The sequence below is a fragment of the Piliocolobus tephrosceles genome, chromosome 10 (assembly GCF_002776525.5).
Source record: "Piliocolobus tephrosceles isolate RC106 chromosome 10, ASM277652v3, whole genome shotgun sequence".
Lineage (NCBI taxonomy): Eukaryota > Metazoa > Chordata > Mammalia > Primates > Cercopithecidae > Piliocolobus > Piliocolobus tephrosceles.
The window spans coordinates 21,525,166-21,541,817 of record NC_045443.1 but is presented as its reverse complement, the minus strand read 5'-3'; the positions used below and the strand labels follow the sequence as shown (position 1 = coordinate 21,541,817).

Sequence of the window (16,652 nt, the reverse complement as noted above, 5' to 3'; positions counted from 1 at the left end):
AGTATTGGAAGTTCTGGCCAGGGCAATCAGGCAAGAGAAAGGAATAAAAAATATTCAAATAAGAAGAGAGAAAATCAAATTGTCTTTGTTTGCAGATGATATGATTGTATATTTAGCAAACCCCATTGTCTCAGTCCAAAATCTCCTTAAACTGATAAGAAACTTCAGCAAAGTCTCAGGATACAAAATCAATATGTAAAAATCACAAGCATTCCTATACACCAATAATAGACAGAGAGCCAAATCATGAGTGAACTCCCATTTACAATTGCTACAAAGAGAATAAAATAACTAGGAATACAACTTACAAGGGATGTGAAGGACCTCTTCAAGGGGAACTACAAACCACTGCTCAAGGAAATAGGAGAGGACACAACCAAATGGAAAAACATTTCATGCTCATGGGTAGGAAGAATCAATATCATGAAAATGACCATACTGCCCAAAGTAATTTATAGATTCAATGCTATCCCCATCAAGCTACTGCTGACTTTCTTCACAGAATTAGAAAATATTACTTTAAATTTCATATGGTACCAATAAAAAGCCTGTATAGCCAAGACAATCCTAAGCAAAATGAACAAATCAGGAGGCATCACGCTTCCTGACTTCAGACAATACTACAAGCCTCCAGTAACCAAAACAGCATGGTACTTTTACCAAAACAGATATATAGACCAATGGAACAGAACAGAGGCCTCAGAAATAATGCCATGTATCTGCAACCATCTGATCTTTGACATATCTGATCAAAAAAAGCAATGGAAAAAGGATTCCCTATTTAATATATGGTGTTGGGAAAACTGGCTAGCCATATGCAGAAAACGAAAACTGGACCCCTTTCTCACGCCTTATTCAAAAATTAACTCAAGATGGATTAAAGACTTAAACGTAAGACCTAACACCATAAAAATCCTAGAAGAAAACCTAGGCAATACCATTCAGGACATAGGCATGGGCAAAGACTTTGTGACTAAAACACAGAAAGCAATGACAACAAAAGCACAAATTGACAAATGAGATCTAATTAACTAAAAAGCTTCTGCACAGCAAAAGAAACTATCATCAGAGTGAACAGGTAACCTACAGAATGGGAGAAAATTTTTACAATCTATCCATCTGATAAAGAGCTAATATCCAGAATCTACAAGGAACTTAAACAAATGTACAAGAAAAACAAACAAACAAACAATGCCATCAAAAAGTGGGTGAAGGATATGAACAGACACTTCTCAAAATAAGACATTTATGCGGCCAACAAACCTATAAAAAAAGCTCACCATCACTGGTTATTAGAGAATGCAAATCAAAACCACAATGAGATACCATCTCATGCCAGTTAGAATGGAGATCATTAAAAAGTCAGGGAACAACAGACGTTAGAGAGGATGTGGAGAAATAGGAATGCTTTTACCCTGTTGGTGGGAGTGTAAATTAATTCAAGCATTGTGGAAGGCAGTGTGGCAATTCCTCAGGGATCTAGAACCAGAAATACCTTTTGACCCAGTAAACCCATACTGGGTATATACCCATAGGATTATAAATCATTCTACTATAAAGACACATGCACATGTATGTTTATTGCAGTACTATTCCCAATAGCAAAGACTTGGAACCAACCCAAATGCTCATCAATAATTGACTGGATAAGTAAAATGTGGCACATATACACCATGGAATACTATGCAGCTGAAAGGTGACAATGTGCTAGCAGCCCTTGCTTGCTCTCAGCCCCTTCTCGGCCTCGGTGTCCACTCTGGCCACACTTGAGGAGCCCTTCAGCCCACCACTGCACTGTGGGAGCCCCTCTCTGGGCTGGCTGAGCTGACTCCCTCTGCTTGTGGGGAGGTATGGAGGGAGACACATGGGCAAGAACTGGGGCTGCATGCAGTGCTCGTGGGCCAGTGTGAGTTCCGGGTGGGCACGGGCTTGGTAGGCTCCGCACTCTGAGCAGCCAGCTGGTGCCACCGGCCCCAGGCAGTGAGGGGCTTAGCACCTGGGTCAGCAGCTGTGGAGGGTGCACTGGGCCCCCTAGCACTGCTAGCCTGCCCATGCTGCAGTTGAATTATCATGGGGCCTCAGCTGCCTCCCTGCAGGGCAGGGCTCATGACCTGCAGCCCGCCATGCCCAAGTCCCACCCTCCCCCCACCGCCAGTGAGCTCCCACATGGCTTGAGCTTCCGGGGCAGGCACCGCCCCCGGCTCTGCAGTGCCAGGTCCCATCCACTGCCCAAGGGCTGAGGAGTGTGGGCACACGGCGCAGGACTGGTGGGCAGCTCTGCCCATAGTCCCAGTGCAGGATCCACTACGTAAAGCCAGCTGGGCTCCTGAGTTGGGTGGGGACTTGGAGAACTTTTATGTCTAGCTGGTGGATTGTATATGCATGAATCAGCACTATGTGTCTAGCTCAAGGTTTGTAAACACACCAATCAGCACCCTGTCTCTAGCTCAAGGTTTGTAAATGCACCCATCAATGCTCTGTGTCTCACTAATCTAGTGGGGACTTGGAGAACTTTCGTGTCTAGCTAGAGGATTGTAAATGTACCAATCAGCACTTTGTGTCTAGCTAAAGGATTGTAAATGCACCAATCAACACTCTGTGTCTAGCTAAAGGTTTGTAAACGCACCAGTCAGTGCTCTGTGTCTAGCTAATCTAGTGGGGACTTGGAGAAATTTTGTGTCTAGCTAAAGGATTGTAAATGCACCAATCAGCACTCTGTGTCTAGCTCAATGTTTGTAAACACACCAATCAGCACCCTGTCAAAATGAACCAATCAGCTCTCTGTAAAATGGACCAATCAGCAGGATGTGGGTGAAGTTGGATAAGGGAATAAAAGCAGGCTGCCCCAGCCAGCAGTGGCAGCCCGCTCTGGTCCCCTTCCATGCTGTGGAAACTTTGCTCTTTCACTCTTTGCAATAAATCTTGCTGCTGTGCACTCTCTGGGTCTGTGCCACCTTTATGAGTTGTAACACTCACTGCAAAAGTCTGCAGCTTCACTCCTGAAGCTAGTGAGACCCTGAACCCACTGGGAGGGATGAACAACTCCAGACAGGAGGAACAAACAACTCCAGATGTACCACCTTTAACAGCTGTAACACTCACCATGAGGGTCTGCAGCTTCACTCCTGAAGTCAGTGAGACAACGAACCCACCAGAAGGAAGAAACTCCAGACATATCTGAACATCTGAAGGAACAAACTCTAGACGCACCATCTTTAAGAACCGTAACACTCACTGCGAGGGGCCATGGCTTCATTCTTGAAGTCAGCAAGACCAAGAACCCACCAATTCTGGACACACAGCCACAGGAAAGAATGAGTTTATGTCCTTTGCAGGGACATAGATGAAGCTGGAAACCATCATTCTCAGTAAACTAACATAGGAGCAGAAATCCAAACACCACATGTTCTCACTCATAAGTGGGAGTTAAACAATGAGAACACATGGACACAGGGAGGGGAACATTACACATCAGAACCTGTTGGGGGTTAGGGGGCTAGGGGAAGAGTAGCATTAGGACAAATATCTAATGTAGATGATGGGTTGATGGGTGCAGCAAACCACCATGGCATGTGTTTACCTGTGTAACAAACGTGCACATTCTGCACATGTATCCCAGAACTTGAAGTATAATTTTTTTAAAAAGTAAAGAAGTGGAGAAAAACATTCCATGGTAATAATAACCAAAACAAAGCAAGACAATCTAAATTAATTTTGGACACAGCAGACTCTAAAGCAAGGAAATTAACAGCAGTAAAAAAGGGGCATTACAAAATGATAAAGGGGTCAATTCTTAAAAAGACATAACACTTCTTAACATAGAGGCACCAAACAACAGAGCAGTAAACTATCTGAAGTAAAAGCTAGTAGAAATACAAGGAGAAATAAGTGAATACACTATGGTACTTGGAGACTCTACACCTATCTAGAAATGGAAAGATACAGCAGTTAAAAACAGGAAGAACATGATTGACCTTAACAATATTATCAATTAACTGGACATGATAAACATCTATATGTTATTTCATCCAACAACAGAAGAATACACATTCTTCTTAAGCTTACATGGAACATTCACCAAGATATATCACAGCCTAAGCCATAAAACACACCTTAACACATTTAAACTAATAGAGGTTGTAGTGACAACAATGAAATTAAGCTAGAATATAACAGAAAGATAACTGGAAACATATCAAAATATATGGAGATTAACTACCACACTTTTAAGTAACGTATGAGTCAAAAGAAATCTGAAGAAAAATTTTAAAACATTTTGAAAAAAATAAAATTAAACATACAAATGATCAAAATTTGTGAAAGGTAGCAAAATCAAGGCTTAGAGAAAGATTTATTACACTGAATGTATATATTAGAAGATAAGAAAAGTCTACAATCAATATCTAAGTTTCCACCTTGGGAAAAATCAAAAAGAAAAGCAAATTAAATTTTAAGTAAGCACAAGAAAAAATAGAATAAAAATTAGGCCTGAAATCAAATTACAAGCAGGAAATCAATACAGAAAATTGACACAACCACAGGTTAATTCTTTAGAAAGATTAATAAAATTGACCCAGCCAGGTTACCTAAGAAAATAAGAGAAGACACAAATTACTAATAACAGAAATAAAGAAGGGTACATAACTACAAATCCTATATACATGAAAAGGATAATAAAGAAATACTATAAGCAATACTCTGCCTACAACTATAATAACCTATATAAAATAGACCAATATATTGAAAGACACAATCTACCGAAATTTGTACAAGAATAAATAGACAATATTAAAAAGACTATTTCTGTTTAAGAAATTGAACTGCTTTTAATAACTTTCCAAAACAGAAAGAAACAGGCCTACATGGTTTCACTGATGAATTCTACCAAATACTTAAGAATTAATTTGTATCAATTCTCTATAATTTTTTTCAGAGGTTAGAAGCAGAAAAAATACTTCCTATCTCATTTATTGAGGCCAGCATTACCCTAATACCAAGACCAGACCAAGATATTACAAATAAGTCCTTAAACTGATAAAATATATTTCAAAAATAAATGTACTAAAACTTGGAAATAGGCAAATGTAACCAGCCCCACTTGCATTCAGTAATGGATTTCATGATAATATAATATTTATAAGAATCAAGGAGCACAAACAAATACCAAAATAAAATACCATTTTATGCCTACTTAAATTGCAAAAATCTAGAAGTCACATAATTCCAAATGTTGGAGCGAATGTATACTCCAATTTTCATTTACATATTACTTGTGATCAAGTAAATTAATGTAGTCACTTTAAAAAGAAACAGCTTCCAGCTGTAATGACTCATACCTGTAATTCCAGCACTTTGGGAGGCCAAGGTGGGCAGATTACTTGAGCCTAGGAGTTCAAGACCAGCCTGGCAACAAGGTAAAACCTCATCTCTACTAAAAATACAAAAAAAAAAAAAAAAAAGCTGGGTGAAGTGGCATGTGCCTATAGTTCCAGCTACTCAGGAGGTGGGTGAATCACTTAAGCCTAGGAGGTGGAGTTTGTGGTGAGCCAAGATTATGCCACTGCACTTCAGCCTGAATGACAGAGGCCCTGTCTCAAAAAAAGGGCAGTAACTATAATTATATTATGTTGGAACTTTCCAATTTATTGAGTTTCTATGTAACACTGTGCTAAGCACCTTATAAATATCCTGACAACTCTGAGATAAATATTATTTCAATTTATTAATTTTCTAGCTTATGGATGTCATGACCTGTGAGTTGGGTCTCTTGACGACAACAAAATGGTTGGGTCTTGCTTCTTTATCCAACTTGCTATTCTATGCCTTTTAAGTGTGGGCATTTAACCCATTTACATTCAAGATTAATACTGATACATGAAGATTTGATTCTGTCATAGTGTTATTAGCTGGTTATTATGTTGACTTGATTGCATAATTGCTTTATAATGTCAGTGGGCTCTGTAGTTAAGTCCATTTTTGTGATGACAGGTATCACTCTTTCATTTCCATGTTTAGGACTCCCTTAAACATCTCTTGTAAGACAGGTCTAATGGTAACAAATTTTGTTAGCATTTGCTCGACTGAAAAGAGTATTTTTTCTTTACTTATGAAGCTTAGTTTGGCAGAATGTAAAATTCTTAGTTGAAATTTCTTTTCTTTAAGGATGGTGAAATTAGGTCCCCAATCTCTTCTAGCTTGTAGAAAGATCTATTGTTAGACTGATGGGGCTCCTTTTGTAAGTGACCTGCCCCTCCTCTCTAGCTGTCTTTAAGGTTTTTTTCTTTCATGTTTACCTTGGAGAATCTGATGATTATATGTCTTGTGGATGGCCATCTTGTATAGTATCTTGAAGGGATTCTTTGGATTTTTTGAATTTGCATATTGACCTCTCTAGCAAGATTGGGAAATTTTTCACGGACTATGTCCTCAGATACGTTTTCCAAGTTGCTTACTTTTTCTCCTTCTCTTGCAGGAATGCCAATGAGTCACAGGTTTAGTCTCTTTACATAATTCCATATTTCTCAGAGATTTTGTTCATTAATATTTTTCTTTTAATCTTGTCTGCTTGTGTTGATTCAAATGGGTAATCTTCAAACTCTGAGATTCTTCCTTAAGCTTGGTCTATTTTGTTGTTAATTACTATAATTGTATTATGAAATTCCTGTAGTAAAATATTTAATTTCAGAAGTTAATTTTGATTCTTTCTTAAAATGACTATGTCATTTTTAAACTCTTGAATTGTTTTCCTGTTTTCTTTGGATTGTGTTTAAATATTCTCCTGTATCTTGTTGAGTTTAAATTTGAAGAGAAGAAATGACGAGCGTAATGATGAAGCATATACTAGTAGGTTCTATGTAACGTAGTTAGTTCAGTACAAAAATTGAGGAGAAGGGGTAGAAAAGAATCCAAGTATTTGATTTCTGAAAGTATTGTTTTTATTTACATGGATACATTATCAATTTGCACTTATACATTGCCACCTGCTGAGTCTGTATATGTAAGTAAGTAACAACATGTATATTTGGGTGTGTGCATGCATATTAGCAAGTATTAGAATCCATGGTTGCTTGACACTCAATAATTTAATCTTAAGATAATTTTTTAGAAGTAGGTGGAAGTTATTAAAGAGAGCACTTATAAAACCCTGCTTGCCATAACATCTTGAGGGTACTAATATTACAAAAATCTACATTTATTTTAGCGATATGGGATAGAGTTGAGAGCATAGGATTTGGAATCAGATTGCCTGAGTTCAGACCTTCAGTGTACACAATTACCAACTTTGAGACCTAGGAGAAGATATTTGCCACTTCTATGTCTAGGTTTTTTCACCTGAAAAGGGGCGATGATAGCATCCAGTTGATAGAATTGTGGTAAGAAAAAAATCTGTTAGCAAAAGTAAAACACTAAACCAATGTCTGGCATATATAGTAAAGGCTCGATAAATGTTACCTACTATTATTAAGGTTTCTCTCATCTTTTTTTATGCTCCTGAATTACATTTGTTTTACCATTATGTTTTCATTATCTTTCTATCTATTGAAATATCTCTAATTCATAATATTTCAAATACAGAAAATTAAGAAATCAGATGATAAAATGTAATTTAATGAAAGTAAAAGTCAATATATTTTCAGCAACTTTTGTTAATACTTTGAAGTCCTAAACTTCATAAAAAATTAAAATACCCTTCATTTAAAAAATTTTGTCTCATTATGTTTTCATTCCTCATGAATAAAAAGTAAGCTCAGAAATGCAACAGACTTCAACTATAGGCACACAAGTCTTTACAGAATTATTGTAAAATGATTGCTGAGTTTAATATTCTTTCTCAACAACATATCAATGTTAACAATTTAAGTTAGTGAAAATATTACTTTAAATATCACTTGTAGACATGATTAACCAATTTAGCGATGTTTTGAAATACCAGCATTAGTGATGTCAGTCTTATCCCAGTATCTTCCTCTAGCTCTGGTTGTCTTCACTGGGCTGCAGTTAAGGTCCTTTCCATACAATGCTAATTCCCTAACTCCCAGCTTCTCCAGATATGCTATAAGGGATCACTCTGGAAATGTTATTGCTCCAGGCAATTTGCTGCCATTTTGCTGTTGCACATGTAAGTGAAATCACTGTAACACTCAGTATTTCAAAATAAAAACAATTCAGTATATTATGTTACCCTTAGAATATAGAACATAATTCACTTGCATTAACCAGTACTTTTTCCTTATGTCTGCCATTCTGCCTAAATAATACTCAAATATTTCATCAGAGAAGACTTTATCAGTGATCTGAGAAAACAAATTTTATGTTCCCTGGACGAAGTTAAAAGGAACCTTTTATAACATTATTGCAATTGACTCCAATCTTGGTGGTCTTTATTCAGCTGTATAAGACTACAAATTTGACTAAATAAAAAATGTAAAACATTTGCTAAAAGGTGACCCTTATTTATTTCTTGATTTCCTCAAGACTTCTGTATGGGGATTTAAAGGCTTTGACTTGGGTTCCAGGGTTTCAATTCACAATGTGGATAACTTCAGGTAAGTTTCTTAACTTTTCTGAGTCTTGGCTTCCCATTTAGCATTGTGCTTAGGAGTACTCCTTCCTGTTTATAAAAATGCCAGCATCACTTAACACCTCACCTGCATCATTTAATACAGTTTGTGTCAAAAGCAAAAGGCAGAAATATTACTTTTATCAGCTCACAAATGAAAAAATTAAATGTATTTTCTAAATCATCAAACAGGTCTTTGGGCCAGGTTTTTGACTGTCATAGACTTCTGTTCCATGAGCCTAAATTACTTATCAGAAATTTTTAAATGCTGTTTTTTTTAAAAGAAGTTTTAAATAAGACAGTATCACAAAGTGAGTCCCAAGACATTAATATTCTAAGTTTCTAAGTTAATTCCAAGAATTTTTAACATATTATTCATTGTGCATTTTTTATTTTAATCACATTCGTAAGTATCTCGTGATCAATCCAAAACCAAAGAGAAGCTATCAAAATATTTCTACATTTTCTACATTGATAAACTTTTAAGTATCAAAAATTTCACCAAAGAAATACTTGATCAGATTAAAAGATTGGTTGAAATGAAGGTATGAATCATTATGTTAATATTTCAATATATGCTTCAATTGAAAATCATAATTTGAAATATAATATTCTTTTTAACAACTTGTTTTCTATACATTAAAGTGCCCTGTTTACTTATTTTAGCTCAAAAACATAAAACTTATTCTACCTTCAATCCATTGCAGTATCTTGTTTTCTTATTCTCTGAAGATTGTGCCTCTGCTGTTTTATCCAAATGCTGATTTTGGTCCATGATTGAAATATAGATATCATATGAATATTTTCAGTAGTTGTTGATGCTTCGTTTGAAACAATCACCTATTAAGGAAGAAAAAATATAGTTTATTTTATTTTTTACAATATATAATTTAGAAATAAGAAAAGTCACAAGGCCATCATCAACCAATCAACCATTCACTAACATTCATCCAGGGTCTACTATGTCTTGACCACTCTGCTAGATCAATGCTGGACACAAAAGTAGGAAAGACAGACACAAATTCTAGCCTAAGGATATTATAACTTAATAGAAAAATAAATTTGTGGAGAGAAATTTGAAACAAATAAGTAATATAGAATCACACACCAGATTACATGAACATTTTAAATTATAGAAACTTAAATTATCTTTTCTACACACCTATATTGTAAAATTTATAAAAGCAAATATTTGTTTTCTTTATCCTTATAGTTTGAATATGTGCCAATTAGTCCCTTGCACAGAGTAGATATTCAAAATGGATACAAAAACAATATAAACAATTAAATCAGAATGGCCTCAGACAGTTTAATAAAGGAGACACCACTGGAATCAGGCTCAAAAAGCAGACAGAATTTGGATTTGTTAAAAAGAGCAAAGTGTACTCCTAGTACTTCTCAGAGCAACTCTGGTATTGCTTGACTTTACCACCATCATGATGTTACTTTATTTTGATTTTGTTCATTTCTTTTCCAAGAGAAAATGCATATAGTTGAAAACGCAAATTAAAAAAAAAAAAAAAAAAAAACAAAGATTCTTCCTCTAACTCTTGTCCCCTTATCCAGAAATATAATATGCATTTTTCAGTAAGTACATAATATTTTCCTTTTCAACACAAGTGCTAGCATACCTTAAACATTATTATCTACCTTTTTATCTTTTCTATATACTTGACTTTGTATTAATAAAAGTCTTTCTTATTTTTCTTATGTTAGCAGGGTATTAAGTTGTCCGTAATATATGTAACTAGTTCTATATTAATCAGCATTTAGGTTGTATCTAATCATTTCATATTAAAGATGTTCTTGATATATCATATACCATTTTGGTTTTATGTGGCCAAATGTGCAGAATAAGTTCAACAACTAGAGTTTTGGAGTCAATGTATAAGGGAAATTGTTATTTTGAAAACCATTAAGGCCCTATTTTAAAGACTAGTAAAATGACTTAAATTTTTACTTCAATTGACTCTTTTATATAGAATATAATATGTTCTTCATGCAGTTTTAGAAATACATTCTTGTTCATATGTGTGTAAACAATACATATTTATGTATCTAAGATATCTATATAAGCAGGCACAGCATAGATACATGATTTTTAATAGGGCACTAATTATACAATATGTCTAATATATGTTATATGTACAGTTGATACTTGTTACAGTAGTTATGTTTAATAAAGTTGCTGGGAGCACTGAATTAGCAAATATTGAACCATTGTTCCTTGGAGAGATGTCAGGGTAGTTATGTGCCTGTGTGCCACTGGTCACAATATTTTTGTAAAATGTTCAATAGAGAACTGTGTTTTATGTATGTTTTGTTTAAAGACACTTTATTTAATACACACTCTTGATTCATTAACATTGAATTAGTTGTCAATAACACTGTAGTTCAGGCTTAGAGGAAGCTTATACAGCATATGTGTCTTTTCCCTGGGTTACTCTCATGCACCGGACAGAACTTCAGCACCATCTTTGGGGCCCATTTGAAACATTAAACTCAGAAACACAAAACACAAAAGTGCCAAAAATGTGGCAACAAACACACTGTGAAAAGGATATTTGTTTATCATATCTGAGCTGAAACAAGAAGACAGAGCTTCACTTTGTTCAACCTCAGTTAGGAACATGGCAGCTCAAATTTTTCACCACTTTGCACATGCATGTGAACGCCCATGAAAGTCCAGCAGTATTGATTTTGATGTCACAAAGGAATTTTAGTGAGTAGACAAATTTTCTTACATAGAATTCGTGAATAATGAGGCTCGACTCCATATTTCATTCACTAATTTATTCAACAAGGGCTTATTGATTCTGAATAATATAAATATTATAATACATATTTAACGGATAGTTCATAAATGTGGAAGTAATAAATAGGATATTATCACTTATGTATATGTGAGTATATATTAAAAATATGGTTGAATACAGAAACCCATATATGTGCACCTCTAAGTGAACTCCAATTATTACATTTTGTGTATGTGTGTGTTTTATGCATGCCTATACCTAAATATGTCGGGTTTCTGGGTTCAGTGAGGTGAGGAAAAAGTCAATGGCTGGGTAGTCTCAAGGTAATAAGCTGTCCTTTGATAAATTTCACCCCACTTTTCCCATGAATATCTGTTTCTATTTCTTTCTTCATAATTTAAATATTAGGAAATCCCTTTTTTTAAAAAAAATAATTACGTAATAGCAAATATCTTTGTATGACTTGCAAGGTGGATACTCTTCCCTTAGTTTTAGGCTTTTATTTTCTCTCTACTAACAAATATTCTTGAAGTCTTGAAGGCTATTGTCCCACCACTCCAAACCTGGTTTATTTCAATTGATTAACTTCTGTTTGTCCTGTCTCCCGCCTTTCTTTCTATCCTATGTATGTATTCTAAGAATCTTTCAAAGATCCCTTTAACCACACAAAGTAAAATTCATAGTTTCTATTTGAGGGTCTTCACAACCTAAACCAAGCCCGTGATTTTAGAACCATTCTCAGAATACCCATAGCACCTGCAGACACGTCGAACTACAGTCCCAGGAAGAAAGCTTTCTGCCCTCCTGTATGTTTCTTTCAATCCTGAATGTCCTTTTCCATCTCTTGGTTGTAATGCTGATCCAAATTGTACCTCTTCAATATTTTCATACTTACCTCCTGTTGATATTATCTCTCACCGTGCTGTGCCAGTGGAGAATATACCCAAAGTCATTACTTTTCTTTGTATTTCCCCTACTTCCCCAGACAACTATTCCACATCTCTCTCCTAGATCTTCAGATAAAATATGGAGGAAAAAAAGGTGGACACTTTGTTCCTCACGTCACCAAAATGTTAAATAAGTAACTACAAAGTAACTAGAAAGTTGGAATATTAATTTAGGCTTGACTAAATGCCACACTTTCTAATTCATCTTGACATTTAACATATTTTTCTCTGAACATATTTTTTTTGTCTTAAAATTCAAATGATTTACATAAATGAATTTTGAGGACACCGTTTGTTTATAAGATAGATAGAGCCATAGGCATTTGGATTTAGTATTGCATCTCTTCCCTGAATAATTCAGTTCTTCCAAATCTGATAGGAGTGGGGTGCAGGGCAGAATCTTATCAGCCTCTACTTATCTGTGTCAAGCTTTTAATACTTAATGGGTTATAGAAAACTGGTTTAGGCAAAGTGACCCAATTTCTACCATGTACCTATGCAACTGAGGAACAAAAAGGAAAAACAGCATTTGCTAACTTCTTAGACCTTTTATAGGGGAGACATCCCCCATCTCCACCTTACTTTCACAATAAAAACAATTGTCTTACCAAGGCAGACACTTTTCTGAATTGGAGAAGGGAATTAATACTTATCAAGGCCTTAGTTCATGCCAAAAACTATGCTGAGAACACTTTTTGCTTATTTAATTGGAGATAAATTATCTAGAAAATATATTTCCCTTCACCCTGTATCAAACTGGAGTTGAAACAAGGAAGTTGAGGTGGTTATGTGACTTTGAGACACCTAGTTTTTTGTTTGCCAATTAACTCTTCCTTCTACTCCCACCCTTGGCTGCCTTCATCCAGTTAAGAAGACATCAAAGAAATAAGGAGTCTAGTGTGATCAGTCAATGTAGTTGATAAAAATAATTATCCTGTAGCATATTTTAAGAAGGTAACTAGAGCTTCATTTTTGTGACTTGATTTTTATTTGTTTAGAAATTAATAAGACCAAGATTTGAAACTTTATGTTTCAATATATAAAGGTATTATTTTCTCTACTTTATTTTTAACAGTATAAAAATCTGAGGCTCTTCTACTCCCAGAAAGAATATTTACTATGTTTTGAGAGCTCAGAATGTAAGCATGTGGAAGACACAGAGCATAAAATTTGTAGTATTCATCAAGACCATCAAAAACTTTTTCCATGAAATTAGTGAAAATTTCTTACATAAAATATACGTTAAAATTAGAGAATCTCAATGGTTCTTACCTGGACTTAGAATCCTACAGCAACTGCAACAAGTCCACCCTTCATTCCTCTTAAAATAGTTGGCTTTTTGAAGACAAGTCCAGTGATGATTAACCATCTTATTATGTCATTGCTCTAGTCAAACAGATGAAACCTAGTTAGTTTTAAGAGTTCACTCCAGCTGCCAATATTTAAAGATTATATTTCTCAGAATTCTCACATTATATTATGTTAATCTTAACAAGTCAGCCTTACTTTTGGGAATGGCTTTTACTTGTTTATTCAATTAAGTTGGTGGCATAAGATTTTTTTCTTTAAAAATATGAATACAATAAATTATTCAAGGTACTCAAAACTTCCAAATAGGAAATAATTTAAGACACATAAAAATATTCTAACAGGTTACACTGGCATTTACAAATTAAAATATACCCTCTTTGCTTGGTACATAGGTATGATTCTAATATGGTATATATGGAGACTGGATATACCATCTGGAATAGGAAAGTCCAAATTAACTGCAAGACCATTTTTCTGAATGACGAAAATTAAGACTGCTTTGTACGATAGATTCTTTACATCAAAACCTGAAAGAATTATTAATACCACAGTTTCCTTTTATTGACTTGACTTTTGGAGAAAGGAAGAGCTTAACTCAGTTAAAGTTTTCTTGAGTAGAGATGAAGTTTAATTAATTCAATAACTCAAACATTTTAGACTCCCAATTATACTTCAGACAGTAAGCTCTCTTCTGAAATAAAGTACAGACCCTTCTCTCACATAAATATATATACTTCAGAAAAGTGTGAAGATATGTGTGTGTATATACACACAAACATACATGTATACATATATACACACACTTACATTTAGACACATATACACATACATATGTGGTAATGTGAGGATGCATATATGAGAATATGGTTACCCCTTATCATTCATGGGACATTTGTTGATATGGTTGCAGCAAAATGTATTTGATGTCTATGTCACAGTCATCTGATTGATTAGTTCTATTCTTGGTTAATTATTGAGAGTATTGGAATCATGAGACAAACTAAAGAGTGTAGAGGGGAAGAATGATTGTGCAAAACTGAGAAATGTAGACCCAAGGCCAAAACATTAGAGTAAGGCTTCCAAATACTGTGCCAAGTAAGAATCTACTGGCGAGTTGTCAAAATAGCAATCCAGTCCCATACCCAGCAGATTCTGGCTCAGGAGACCAAAGAGTATGCCTTTTAAATAAGCACTTTGAAAAATTTTCATGTACTGCCAGATTTGGATATCATAGCAGGAATGCAGAACATTTGCCATCATTTTTATGGACTTCCTTTTATTCACAATGGGAATACAGTTTGGGTTTTCTCCGGATAATGATTTTCTCCTCAGCCATCTATTTCATTGAAAACACATCAACATGTTTGGAGACTAATATATATATTATATACAATGAAGATAAAACAGTACAAACTAACTAACAACCTTTTTAATCCTAAGCTAAAGATGCCAGTTGTAAAATTCTTCAATATTTTCAGAGGTCAAAGAGCATTCTCTGTGCCCCTTTTCTCTTCCTAATTGTGTAAATAATTAGACTGCTCATTTTGTGGGATCATGGAAAAACAAGAGTACACCAGGGGAAAGATGTTGTGAAACATCTTTCAAGATCAATATTATGCTAACAGTTATGCATCAATTCGATGACAAAAATAGATTGAAAGAATCAGCTGATATTTTTTGCAGGAACAACCATCACAGCTCTGATGAAATATCATGGCCTTTGAAGTCTGAAAGACTTAAATGCCAATATGTCTCTGGTACATGTCAGCAGTATAAACATCAGTAGGTTATTTACCATTTCTGAGCATCAGTGTGCTCATGTATAAAGTAGGAAGTCAATATTTGGAGTAAAGATTTAGTGTATGTAAAGTGCCTTACATAATGCCTGGCACATTATAGATTCAATACCTAATTAGACTAATTGTATAAGATTTGCATATTATATATTTTTAAAGCAGTTAATTTATATTAAATGAGTACAAATAAAATCTCTGAGATCTGTATCCTGTAGATATGTCCAATAGGTTTTAGCCCCAGAGTTCTCGTGTGTGTACCACAGGCACAACTCAAGAGGGAACCATCAGGCTCAGAGCAGATCCGCCAATACCTGAACATTTCAGTTCCGTTGGTGCTGATTAAGAGACAGCTCCAGAAAGCTACACTCTCCTGGAAAGAACCCCTATTCTACATATTATTCTCCAAACATGTTTCTATACCCACCAATGCTCAAAGCTGTGGCATCATCAAGACCGATATTACCATGGCAATTATCTCTCTTATGTTAGTGACCACTAAAAGAAGGTAAGGATTCCCTGATGACTCATCACCAGGTCTCTAATCCCCATAAGGCTCTGTACATTACTATTTTTGCCCTCATCTTCTCTCTCGCTCCAAATCCTGGACTGAAATTCTTCTCTTGAGTTTTCTGGAACTCATCACTAATCGTGACTGAAACTCCCCTTACCTTTACCTCTTCTCCAAGTTATTCTGCTTCACTTCTGGCTTGAACTTAAAAATTGGTCTTCCCTGAAACACTCCCTCTCCCGCAGCAGTGATACACAGGGGTTGCCTTATCCCCTCTATTGCTGCAAACCAGATGGACTGGTTTCCAATGTGCCTCACTTTGCTAGTTCCTTTACATTGTCCCATGCTTTACACTCATAATCCACAGTTTTGGATCTCATATTAAAAGACTCTATCACTTACTCTTCTTGTTGAAATCATCTATCAACCCTTAGTCACTCCCACTCATTTCATGACAATTTTAGCTCTCGATTCAAAGCCATTCTCTCAAAATGCTACTACTATTTTAATTATTCATGATTGTGATGACCATGAAGAGAATCTTTTTAATTCTCTGTTTGTTTGTTTTTTAATTTTTTAGCCTTCTACTCAATGATCTCGGCTTCTACCTACTACTATGGGCATATCCTAGACTTCACACCACTGTAATCTCTCCACAATATCAAAAATTGGAGCACCACTCTTTATCATTCCTAGCTCACACTCAGAAACACCCTAGATCCACATGCTTCCACTGACCAGACCAGGATACATAATTTACAATTTGATTTTGCC

The 16,652-nt window shown here is 35.2% G+C and overlaps 1 protein-coding gene across 1 annotated transcript in view; it reads right to left on the bottom strand.

Annotated features, from left to right (window-relative positions):
- SLCO1B1 (solute carrier organic anion transporter family member 1B1) overlaps positions 1-13,577 on the bottom strand; it is an 84,989-nt gene extending 71,412 nt beyond the window's left edge. Inside the window, exons 1-2 of the mRNA XM_023208936.1 lie at positions 13,536-13,577; positions 9,252-9,400 (exon numbers count right to left, since the gene is read on the bottom strand). Coding sequence (XP_023064704.1) covers positions 9,252-9,335 — 84 coding nt within the window. The 5' untranslated portion in view covers positions 9,336-9,400; positions 13,536-13,577. The remainder of the gene's footprint in view (positions 1-9,251; positions 9,401-13,535) is intronic.
- Positions 13,578-16,652: the final 3,075 nt, after the last annotated feature.